The sequence below is a fragment of the Gymnoscopelus braueri genome, assembly GCF_963280865.1.
Source record: "Gymnoscopelus braueri genome assembly, chromosome: 20".
NCBI classification, from domain to species: domain Eukaryota; kingdom Metazoa; phylum Chordata; class Actinopteri; order Myctophiformes; family Myctophidae; genus Gymnoscopelus; species Gymnoscopelus braueri.
Window position 1 is genome coordinate 35,013,127 of NC_137622.1, and position 12,949 is coordinate 35,026,075.

General features: G+C 41.0%; 1 protein-coding gene across 1 annotated transcript in view; it reads right to left on the reverse strand.

Annotated features, from left to right (window-relative positions):
- The window catches only part of LOC308075835 (ATP-binding cassette sub-family C member 5), a 69,490-nt gene that overhangs the window by 20,606 nt on the left and 35,935 nt on the right, over positions 1–12,949 (reverse strand). The window contains 5 exon segments of the mRNA XM_080415811.1: positions 4,433–4,582; positions 8,257–8,441; positions 9,314–9,425; positions 10,417–10,542; positions 12,196–12,399. Of these exon segments, the coding sequence (XP_080271937.1) occupies positions 4,433–4,582; positions 8,257–8,441; positions 9,314–9,425; positions 10,417–10,542; positions 12,196–12,399 (777 nt within the window).

The window sequence follows — 12,949 nt, forward strand, 5'->3', positions numbered from 1 at the left end:
TTTGTCAAAAACCCATCCGCTTGCGTTAAGATAAATTCTTTCTGACACCAGCAGGGGTAAAACAGTGAAACTACAGGCCATTCATATCAACTGTCTCTTCTGTATTAGCCTCAATGTAAAACTTTCAAGCTGGGCCCTTGGGCACGATCTAAGATTCCCCTATGGGGATTTCCAATGCAAAAAATAACGCTGTGACCCAGCACCCTAGATATGACTTAAGCAATACATAATATTGCATTGATCTCACACAATGGACACAGTTCCCATCTTGCTAAAGTTACATGTAAATGAAGAATGTTTCTCTTGTGTCAGGCAAGCTGTCAAATCTCCATCCGTAATGAGTTTCAGGCAGGCTGACGCGTAAAGGTCATAAAGCTAATGCGCGACAGACAGCTTCGCCAATTGGATAGAAATCACTTTTGGCAGGAGCGAACACATTAACTCTATTAACCCTTTAAGACCGGGAACGCATTGCATCTGTGTGTAACCACTTTTTTAACACCTTTACCGCCGGGCCCGTAGTTCTACGGGCCGTTAAATCCAACGGTTAAGCGCCGAGCCCGTAGTCCTACGGGCTGCGGTCTTTTCGCGCATGCGCGGTCCGGGTGCACTTTCGGAATTTTTTTGATCCACTTCCGTTTCCGGTTTGATGACAGGAAATAGAATTATTTGGGATCCGGTTTCGACGATCACGCCCGCTCCCATTCTACAGACGAAACTGAAACTCAATTCTCTTCCTGTAGTTTTTTCTCCTCGCATTTCACTGTTTAACGTAATCCGCTCTAACTACAGTCATGGAAGTCCGTTTGACATGCGGTCTTCACTGGGAGATACAGGGAGATCTCGCGGATGTAAACAGACCGTTCACGGCTCAATCTTAAGGATTTTAACAAGATCTATGGCGACATGAAAAAAACAAAAAAACAACAAAAACACCTTGGCACTGGTGAGTACATTATGAGATTAACCTCTGGCGGTGGATGTGTTAACCAGTATTTTATACTTCTGGCTATTCAAAAATAGCACTCGGTGCCGCGCTATGAGCTTGTATATCTGCTATTTTAGAAAACTTGTAGGATTTAGAACGGTGGTTCTCGAAAATAGCAGATATACGAGCTCACAGCGCGTCACTTTGTGCTGTGCTGCGAGCTTGTACATCTGCTATTTTGGATGTTTATTAAATTTTATCTCGAAAATGTTTGGAAAACTTTGAATAATGTTGAATAATACAAAACAAAGCATTCTCAGATGGGGGCGTCCGTGGCCAAATACATATAATTCTGGGTGGTCCTTGACATGAAAAAGTTAGAGAACCACTTACAGCAACATACGTTTTTTTTTGTAAAACTGTTAGGATTTAGAAGACATTTGTAGAATCCCCAGAAGCAAAGATTTGAGTTACAAATGTTCGCTTCAAAATTTTCACGATTTTTTCCAAAGAAATAGCAGACCTACAAGCTCATAGCGCGGCACTCGGTGCCGCGCTATGAGCTTGTAGATCTGCTATTTTTTAATAGCCCAAAGAAATCTTAAAATGACACACAGATGCGTTCCCGGTCTTAAAGGGTTAATGGAATATTCAACACCGCCCAAAGATCTCATCACAGCCAGGGGTGGAAAAAAACGTTGAGCCGTCTTTGGAAAAATTAGCTACTTCAAGTGGCACACTATAACATCGGGAGCTAACCTCTGTAATGCGCTGTCACAAAGGGTTAGCTGGGGAAAGGGGGACGTGCACCCAAAGGGGGGCAGCGACAGGGGGACGTGCACCCAAAGGGGGGCAGCGACAGGGGGACGTGCACCCAAAGGGGGGGCAGCGACATGCATTCACAAACACGCACAGGCACAGTGACGTGGTCGGTCACTCACACGTGCGTACGCGGCACACGCGCACACACACACAAGCACGCACAGTCGCACACACAGTGGTGGAAAAAGTACTCACATTTCTTACTTGAGTAAAAGTATCAATACTGCAATATAGAAATACTTCAGTAAAAGTACCAAGTATTGGCATCAAAATGTACTTAAAGTACCAAAAGTAAAAGTACTCATTGTGCAGAATGTCCCATTTCAAGTTTTCAAATGTATAAAAATCTTTTAAAAATAGAAGATCTACAAGCTCACAATGCGTGGCATCGTGACACATTGTGAGCTTGTAGATCGGCTATTTTCAAATGGCCTTAATCTATATAGGCCTGAAGTGGTTAATGTATGTTTGGTAATAATAATCTAAATCTACAAAGTAACTAGTCATTAAAGTGTTTTAATTGTAGTGTAGTGGAGTAAAAGTACAATATTTGCCTCTGAGATGTAGTGGAGTAGAAGTAAAAGTACTGAAAATTGGAAATGCTCCAGTAAAGTAGAAATTCCTCAAAAGTGTACTTAAGTACAGTACTTGAGTAAATGTACTTTGTTACTTTACACAACTGGCAGCGACATGCATTCATAATAAACACGCACACAGGCACAGTGACATGGTCGGTCACTCACGCGCACGTACGCACACACACACTAACGCACACATAAAACACACACACAGTGTCCCTCTCAAGCTGTGAGTCAGGGCAGTGGGAAAGATAAATGGACTTGGCCCACAGGCACTTTCAATTATAACACTGAAACTGTCAGAACCTGAACAGATGACAGAGCAGACAATTAGGAAGCAGCGCTGCAAGGCTTTACAACAACAGCAGCAACATCAACTTGTTCCTCTTTTTCCCTACAAAGGGCCAGAGTCCATCAGTGGAGCCATGGCTTATTAACCCAGTAAGACCTGGAACGCATCTGTGTCACTTCAGATTTCTTTGGCTATTAAAAAATTGCAGATCTACAAGCTTATAGCGCGGCACCGAGTGCCGCGCTATGAGCTTGTAGATCTGCTATTTTTGAAAAATCGTGAAAATATTTCTTTCGTGAAAATTATCGTGAAAATTATTTTTTTCTGAAAACTATTAGGATTTAGATTTTTTGCATCTGTGTAAATGTTTTATTTATATATATATATATATATATATATATAGCAACATACGTTTTTCAGAAAACTCTTAAGGCGGTTACACACCGGCGAATATGCAAATATACACACAATTCGGACTCGTTCCGAATAATTAAAAGACGCTTTTTTCGCTCCGCGAAACTGGTGTGGAAGCTTGCATTGACTTTATAAGGTTTTAAAAAAAAAAAATTATTCGCATGAAAAAAATCGCCCCGGTGTGTAAGGACCTTTAGGATTGTGGTTTTAAAAAATAGCAGATGTACAAGCTCACTATGTAGCGCGGTGCAAGCTTGTACATCTGCTATTTTAGATTTTGTGACTCAAATCTTTTGTGACTCAAGTCCACGGCCAAATACATAATACAAATACACATACAATACATTTTGGGCAGGGGTGATGCAACTTCGATGATGGAGAGGGCCACTATATATTTCCACACTCACTCCAGGGCCACATTGCGTATACCGTCGGGCCATTCTATGTCACACAAAAGTAGCAAAAATAGCCGATCTACAAGATCTGCTATTTTTTAATTGGAATCATGCTTTATTTTTGCTATTTTTTAATTGGAATCCTGAAATGTTTTTTAAATGCATTTAGTTATACTTATGTTAACTTTATGAACTTAAATACAAATACATTGGACATAAAAAAATACAATAGAATTTTAATACTAGTCATTAAGCTACTAATATAGACTGAAGTAATTAAAGCGGGTCATGTTTGCATGTTTTGGAATTGTAACATCTGAAATCAATAATATATCAGTATTCCGATATTAACCTGTGGGGCCGCATTAAGTGAAGGTGGTGGGGGCCGCATATGGCCCCCGGGCCACCAGTTGCCCATGTATGATTTTGGGGGTCCTTGTGGCACAAAAAAAAGTTTGAGAACTACTGATTTAGAAGGCATTCGGTAGAATCGGGTACTCGGGCCTTAATGGGTTAACCCATTGAGACCTGGAACGCATGTGTCACTTTTAGATTTGAGCTAAAAAAGCATTATTTTACACTTTGGCTATTCAAAAATAGCAGATATACAAGCTCATAGCGCGGCACCGAGTGCCGCGCTATGAGCTTGTAGATCTGCTATTTTTGAAAATGTGTGCAAATCTTTGAATACATATATTTTTAAAGCGAACATTTATAACTCAAATCGTTGCTTCTGGGGGTCCCTGGAACAAAACATTTTGAGATGGGGTCCGCGGCCAAATGCATATCATTTTGGGGGTCCTTTACATGAAAAAGTTTGAGAACCACTGACAGCAACATAGGTTTTTTCAAAAAACTGTTAGAATTTAGAAGACATTTTGTAGAAATGGCCTCAGGTCTTAATGAGTTAAGAGGACAAAGTGCGAAGCTGACAGAGGACAAGACAGGGACAGAGATAGGAACAGGCCTGGGTTTTTCGGGGTGGCGCAAGCGGTCCTCTTACCTTGACGAACACCAGCCCTCTTATGGTCTTGAAGATTAGAGCGGCGCCCATGGATGAGACGTAGACGCACGAATAGTACTGGATGTGAGGGTTGAGCCTCATGCTGTTGCTCTCCGCCGCCGTTTCATTCACCAAGATTAATGATGTGTTCTGGGGGTGCAAGATGGAGAAACCCAAACTAAACAAACAATACACTACTTTCCCCAATAAGATTTCTTGTCTCTAATGAGGTAGAGAAAGCCATACAGGAGAAAAAAAATCACACCAGTGTGAAGAGAGTGGTGCCTTTCATGAGTTCATTTCGTTAGTTACTTTTTACAGACTTTGATGACTTCAAAGTATTTTTACAAATTTTAAGTACTTTAAAATGTTTTTATTGATTTTTACTCATTTTAACATCTTTTAAGTATTTTTACTCATTTAAAGTATTTTTACTCATTTAAAGTATTTTTACTCAGTTTAGGAACTTTAAAGTATCTTTACTAATATTTAAGTATTTTTACTCATTTTAAGTATTTTTACTCATTAAGTATTTTTACTCAAAAGTGTGTGTTGTGTGTGAGTGTGTGTGTGTGTGCGTGTGTGTGTGTGTGTGTGTGTGTATAATTAGTGTAACTGGTTGCATCTTTGTGTTGCAATCAGCCGCAGCTGTTTGGGCTGTGCTCAAACATACAGAGAGGCCGTGCTCATACACACAGACACACAGACAGACAGACAGACACACACACACCAGGACAAAGTCACTCCTTGGAGTGGAGTGGCTAGCACCACTCAAAAAGCAGTCAGTCGGGGGTTTGCTATTCCGAGCACATTTGACAGACTCTCTCTGCTGCCTTTGTTTTTTAACCCATCAAGACCGGGAACGCATCTGTGTGTAATTTCTTTAGATTTCATTGGGCAATTTTTTGAAAAATCTTGAAAATTTGTGCAAATCTTTGAATATATATTTTTAAAGCGGACATTTTAAACTCAAATCATTGCTTCTGGGGGGGTCCCTGGAACAACATATTTTGAGATGGGGGTCCGCAGCCAAATACATATCATTTTGGGTGGTCCTTGACATAGAAAAACTGATATTAGAGCAACATAATTTAAAAAAATAATAACTGCTAGGATTTAGAAGACATTTGTAGAATTCCCCAGAAGCAAATATTTGAGTTAAAAAAAAATGCTTTAAAAATCTATATATTCAAAATGTGTACAGATTTTCACGATTTTTCAAAAATAGCAGATCTACAAGCTCGTAGCGCGGCACCCTATGAGCTTGTATATCTGCTATTTTTGAATAGCCCAAAGAAATCTGAAAAATATTTCCCGGTCTTAACGGGTTAATTAGGTTTACTGTGGCAGGCGTTACTTTTTTTTAATCACGCAATGTTCAGATTAATGCTCAGGCGGTATAGCCACAGACTCACTGGCGCATGGTGGTTATTTTTCTTGTGGGACCCAATTTACAGAATAAAAAGTATTGTAACCCCGGACGGTGGTTCCCAAACAGTTGTTGTTGTTGTGCGGTGACACAAGCCAAAGGTGTGCCTCGGGATTTTGTGACAACCCACGCATTATTATCTCTGTGTTTGTGTGGATTCTTCTGTCAAGCACTTTGTGACACTGTTCTTGAAAGGTTCTACACAAATAACGCTTATTAGTCAGGGGATATTAGCAGAACCAAACCCACTCCTTGGGCTAAAAATAGCCCAATCTCAATGGGCTTTTTACACAAAAAGTATACCTGGAAAAGAATGGCTATGGCCGTTTTTAGCCCAAGGAGTGGTTTTGGTGCAAAACAAATGCTTGCAATGGATTCAGAATCATAAAAACACCCAGGTTTGACCCCTCACATGCTACTTAAAACAGAATTAAAATTAGATTTTTTTTCCCTGCATGGAAATGCAGGGAAATGGTGGGTACCCCAACTTTCAGCAGCTGTCAAAAATTCTCTTAGGGAAACTGAATTTCAGTCTTTGTGAGATGTGTTACTAGACACCTTTACAAACACATTGGTGAAGATTTTTTTTGGTAAGGAATTTATTCCAAGATTTTTTTAATATCCCCTGACAAAAAAAAAAGTCATGAATATTCTTTTAAATTACTCTACCAGTAATTTGTGCACACTCATATCCCAATAGATGGGTTTCCGCGCGACGTCATCACAGAGCAGAGTGTGCAATCTGCGCATGCGCGGGGGAGAACGAACCGGAAGCGCCATTCACTCTCTCGTTATTTTCGGGATTTAGATAGGCATAATGCTGCTATTATAGGCATAATAGGCATAATGCTGCTATTATATACAAACAGATCCAACTTTCGACAAATCATTTTTATTGAGTAAAGAAGATATTACAAACTGCATCATTTAATCTACTTTCATTAAACCTGGTGAAGACCATTTATTTTCTGAATGTACATTGGCCAGAGTTGCTGCGGGTAATAGCGCCCTCTACAGGCTCATCCCGCCACTGCGCGCGCATCATCCTCTCTTGTTTACAAACAGGAAACCCATCTATACAGAATTCTACACCCCAAAAAAAGAAAATTAAAAAAAAGAAAATATTTGAATTACTTTTACCTGTCGTCCCCAAATTGTGTTTACTAAAAGGTAGGGTAAGTGATATATATATATTTTTTTGTTAAAAGGTTAAAGTACTATATTCTGATAGTAATCATTGCTACAGAGCGTTTGTTCGGTCACAGGGGTCTCTCCAGCTCTTTAGTAAACAGAATATAGATACATTTTCAGGTAGGTGACAACATTTAAGCCAATCAGGAGAGAGCACTGAAAATGCATTTTCTGTTTAATAAAGAGTTGGAGAGACATGGGAGACTCCTTTTACTGAACAAACACTCTATAGCAATGAGTACTATCAGAATATACAGCTATTTAACACTTATTTTAACAAAAGTAAATCACTTACCCTACCTTTAACCCATTAACACCTTTACCGCCGGGCCCGTAGTTCTACGGGCCGTTAAATCCAACGGTTAAGCGCCGAGCCCGTAGTCCTACGGGCTGCGGTCTTTTCGCGCATGCGCGGTCCGGGTGCACTTTCGGAATTTTTTTGATCCACTTCCGTTTCCGGTTTGATGACAGGAAATAGAATTATTTGGGATCCGGTTTCGACGATCACGCCCGCTCCCATTCTACAGACGAAACTGAAACTCAATTCTCTTCCTGTAGTTTTTTCTCCTCGCATTTCACTGTTTAACGTAATCCGCTCTAACTACAGTCATGGAAGTCCGTTTGACATGCGGTCTTCACTGGGAGATACAGGGAGATCTCGCGGATGTAAACAGACCGTTCACGGCTCAATCTTAAGGATTTTAACAAGATCTATGGCGACATGAAAAAAACAAAAAAACAACAAAAACACCTTGGCACTGGTGAGTACATTATGAGATTAACCTCTGGCGGTGGATGTGTTAATACCTGGAACGCATCTGTGTCACTTTAGATGTCTTTGGCTATTCAAAAATAGCAGATATACAAGCTCATAGCGCGGCACCGAGTGCCGCGCTATGAACTTGTAGATCTGCTATTTTTGAAAAATCGTGAAAAAAGAAAATGTTTAGATTTTTTTCCAAAAACTGTTAGGATTTAGATTTTTTTTAAAGAATCGCCTCAGGTCTTAAAGGGTTAATGAAACAACAAATTAAAAAAAATAGCTGATCAACAAGCTTTGCTATTGCTATTTTTACTCTGAATACAGGTGTGTTTTGCGATTTTTTTTGACTATATCCCATTGGTGTGCCCTTTGGAATTGTAACAGCTGAAATCAATAATATATCAGTATTCCGACACACTGGGTGTAAGCAGCCTGACTCACCCCACTGCCCTGCTTGATCCAGTGGCTGAGCCACCAGTTGCTGAAGGCGATGCTTCCGGTGGTGGCGAGGAAGAAGAAGACGTTGACGACGAAGGCCCCGGGGCCCCCGGCCGCCTTGATGTAGGCGGCGTACACGGACCAGGCCACGGCGCCACTGCCTTTCTCCTCCGCTTTCATCAGTTGTTCTACATGAAGGCAAGACAGGAAGGAATCAAGGAAGGAGGGAAGGAAAGAAGAAAGGAATGTTACACATTCTTTTTTATTCTAGTAGGGCTGTATCTTTGTCAGTGTTGGAAGAAGTACTCACATTTTTTACTGAAGTAAAAGTATTAATACCACAATGTAGAAATACTCTGTTATAAGTAAAAGTCTGGCATTCAAAATTTACTTGAGTAAAAGTACAAAAGTGTTGGCGTCAAAATATACTAAAAGTGGCAAAAGTAAAAGTACTCATTAGAATGTCCCATTTCACAAGTTTTCAAAATGTATAGAACTCTTTTGAAAATTGCCGATCTACAAGCTCGCAACGCGTCTCGATGTGACGCGTTGTGAGCTTGTAGATCGGCAATTTTCAAATAGCCGAAGTATATAAAGAGCTGAAGTTGTTCATGTATGTTTTGTAATAATAATCAAAATCTTCAACTAGTAACTTAAGTTTTGAAATAATTATAGTGGAGTAAAAGTACAATATTTGCCTTTGAGATGTAGTGGAGTAGAAGTAGAAGAAAATTGGAGGTACTGCAGTAAAGTAAAACTACCTCGAAATGTTACTTAAGTACAGTAGTTGAGTAAATGTAATTAGTTACTTTCCACCACTGATTGTACAGAATACATTTCTTATTTTTATTTCCACACTAAACACGTGCCAATAAAGACCCTTTAATTGAATTGAAAAATTGAGCGAGCGAGCGAGCGAGCGAGCGAGCGAGAGAGAGAGAGAGAGAGAGAGAGAGAGAGAGAGAGAGAGAGAGAGAGAGAGAGAGAATCTTCAGCACCGTGAAGGAGAAACATGGTGCACAGCAGGGTGTGGGTGGGTTGGCACAGGGTTGGCTCTCACCTCCTTTCTTGTTCTCCACCTGTGGTCCTGTGACCGTGGCAACCGTGACCAGATTGCTCTCTGCCCGCTCTGTCTTTTGCTGCTTGTTTTTCAGGTTCATTCTCACCAGGTTCTGAAGGGGGAGGAGGAAGGAGGGATGGAACTGAGCCAGCGTCACGAAACAGGGGGGGGGACCCCCCCCCCCCAACACAAATCATGGCCCCCGCGTTAACAATGGCCACTAAGTCATTGGAACAGAGATATCGGTGACAGGGTCTTTAGCGGGTACACCAGTAAATCAATGCACGCATAAATAATGAAAGGCCTCGTATGCATTAACCCATTCAGACCGGGAACGCATCTGTGTCACCACCATTATTTTATACTTTGACTATTCAAAAATAGCAGATATACACGCTCATAGCGCGGTACCGAGTGCCGCGCTATGAGCTTGTATATCTGCTATTTATGTGTTTTAATCGTTAACATTTTTGCAAATCTTTGAATATATATATATATATATATATATTTTTTTTTTTAAGCGAACATTTGTAACTCAAATCTTTTCTTCTGGGGATTCTACAAATGTCTTCTAAATCCTACCAGTTTTTAAAAATGTTTCAACTTATGTTGCTATAATCAGTGGTTCTCACACTTTTTCACGTGAAGGACCCCCCAAAATCCTTTGTGTTTGGCCGGCGCGGACCCCCATCTCAAAATATTTTATTCCAGGGACCCCCCCACCACCCCCCAGAAGCTTGAGTTAAACGTGTAAATATATATTCAAAGATTTGCACAAATATTTCACAATAAAAAAAAAAAAATAGCAGATCTACAAGCTCATAGCGCGGCACTCGGTGCCGCGCAATGAGCTTGTATATCTGCTATTTTTTAATAGCCCAAAAAAAACATCTAAAGAAAATGACACACAGATGCGTTCCCCGGTCTTAATGGGTTAACATTTCCCAGCCATCGGCCTCGCCTCTGCGGGGCTTATGAATTATTCAGCATTGTAATGTACAATGTTATTGTGAAAGGGGTGGCTTTGGGGGGGTGGGGGGGGATTGGCAAGCTAATTCACAAAGAGCTGGCCCGGTGCCTGGCGGTGCCCCCCCTGGCCTTACCTCCTGTTGCATGCTGTTGAATAGGGTGGCGTAGTCACGCTCCTTGCCCATTAGCTGGGCATGGGTGCCGTGCTCGGCGATCTGCCCGTCCTTCATCAGGATTACGTCATCGCACTCCGAGAGATACTGTGGAATAAAAAGGGGGGGTAGAAGAAGAGGCTGAATGAGCTGACTGTATGACGTCAACATATTTATAATACTTTGTTCATCTGCTCATGTAACGCAAGAGAAAAAATATATACAATGGGTCTCGTTCACGAAACTCGCTTACGATCATATTTGATCTTGCGAGTGCGAGCGTTTCCACCAGTAGTGGAAAAAGAATACTCTGTTACAAGTAAAAGGCCTGTGTTCAAAACGTTACTTAAGTAAAAGTACAAAAGTATTGGCATCAAAATATTCTTAAAGTATCCAAGGTAAATGTACTAAAATGTTTGAAAATAGCAGATCTACAAGCTCTCAACGCGTCGCATCGCATCAAATATGCCTATGTATAAAATAGGGCTAAAGTGGTTCATGTATGTTGTATAATGTAATAATGTATATTTGCAAAGTGACTAGTAACTAAAGTTTTCAAATAATTGTAGTCGAGTAAAAGTACAATAATTGCCTGGTACACACAGAACTCCCGTCTGCTCTGCAACACGCGTGTGTGTGCGGTATGTACGAGGAAACATGCATGAAGACACTTGGGATTCTTTATGCAAAATCTATCACAGTAGTGCCAAACCTCAAACTAAATGTTTCAGTGCCCAACATTTGTCAAAATAAAATAAAAATAGAAAACGGCATATTTAACGAACATGCCAAATGAAGGAGGGCACCAAGTACAGACTTCACAAAGTATATAGGGGTTATAGTGGTTAACCCTTAGCCTGGCATGGCCTGGCTAATGTCACTGTGTAGATATTAGTCTGGAATCTCTGTGTGGAACCTGCAATTTCCGAGGGGCAAATTAAAAAAATGCCCCTGGTGATAAACCCGCCCCACATTTGCATACTGGGCCCTGATTGGTCCCTCACAACTTCGGAGGGAGAGAAATCCAATCTCTATTGAGAGGGGCCAGACCTAATCTGCTGAGAGCATTTTTTTTTTGCAATGGCAGATTCGTCTGGAACCAGGCTAGTTAACCCTGGCATCCATATTTTTGTAAAAAACGAAAAACAGCTCAAATAGCAGATCTGCAAGGTGTCGTGAACTTGTAGATCAGCTATTGGTTGTAGGACTATATATAGGGTTTTTAAGTGGTTAATTAACACATTCCACGCCAGAGTTTAATATCATGATGTATTCACCAGTGCCAGCGATTTATTGTTGTTTTTTTGTTTTTTTTACGTCGCCACAGACCTCGCTGAATACCTTAAAATCGCGCGTTCAACTGATTGTAGACACACAGGGTAGCTGTGTGAGACGCCCAGAGAAGACCGTTTCAATCGGCGATCGGCCATTTTGAAGTTGTCACGGTTTATGTTAAACAGCGATCAGCAAGGAGAAAAACAACAACCGAGAAAATGGAGGATTAGTGGGAGCTTTAGAGCGGAGGCGGGTGGGAACGAAAATCTCCGGATACGGATATTTCCGTTTCCGGGTGTGCTACAATGAAATGTGTCACTGCGAGAGAGGCCCACAAGGAAATGTGAACCTGCGAAAAAGAAAAAAAAAAGAAGCCCACTTCGCGTATATCTACGCGACTGGCACGCTGCGCAACTATTTAGGTTCGCGTAGATCTACGCGATTGGCACGCAATGTGTAATGACTTCAGAGGATCACCCTGATCACCTGTAGCTGGTGTGTTACAAACAGCACGGTTCTGCCCTTGGCGGCTCCGCGGATGACGTTGTGGAAGAGGTGGGAGCCCACATGGGCGTCCACGGCGCTGAGGGGGTCGTCCAGGAGCAGGATGGGCCGCTCGCTGTACAGGGCGCGCGCCAGGCTCACCCGCTGGCGCTGCCCGCCACTCAGGTTGGCACCTCTCTCCCCGATCTGGTAAGGTATTAGAGAAGGAAGCGGTTGGTGGAAAAAGTACTCACATTTGTTACTTAAGTAAAAGTATCAATACTGCAATGTGGAAATACTCTGCTACAAGTAAAAGTCCGGAATTCAAAATGTATTTGAGTAAAAGTGCAATAGTATTGGCATCAAAATGTCCTTAAAGCACCAAAAGTAAAAGTACTCATTATGCAGAATCTCCCATTTGAAGTTTTCAAATGTATACAAATCTTTTGAAAATAGCCGATCTACAGGCTCACAAATGTGTCGCGATTGTGAGCTTGTAGATCAGCTATTTTCAAAAGGCCGAAATGTATACAGGGCTGAAGTGGGTAATGTATGTTTTGGAATAATTATCAAAACCTACAAAGTAACTAAAGTTTTCAAAAACATTTTAGTTGAGTAAAAATTATAATATTTGCCTCTGAGATGTAGTGGAGTAGAAGTAAAAGTATTGGAAATTGGAGATACTCAAGTAAAGTACAAATACCTCATAATTGTACATAAGTGCAGTGCTTGAGTAAACGTACTTAGTTACTTTACG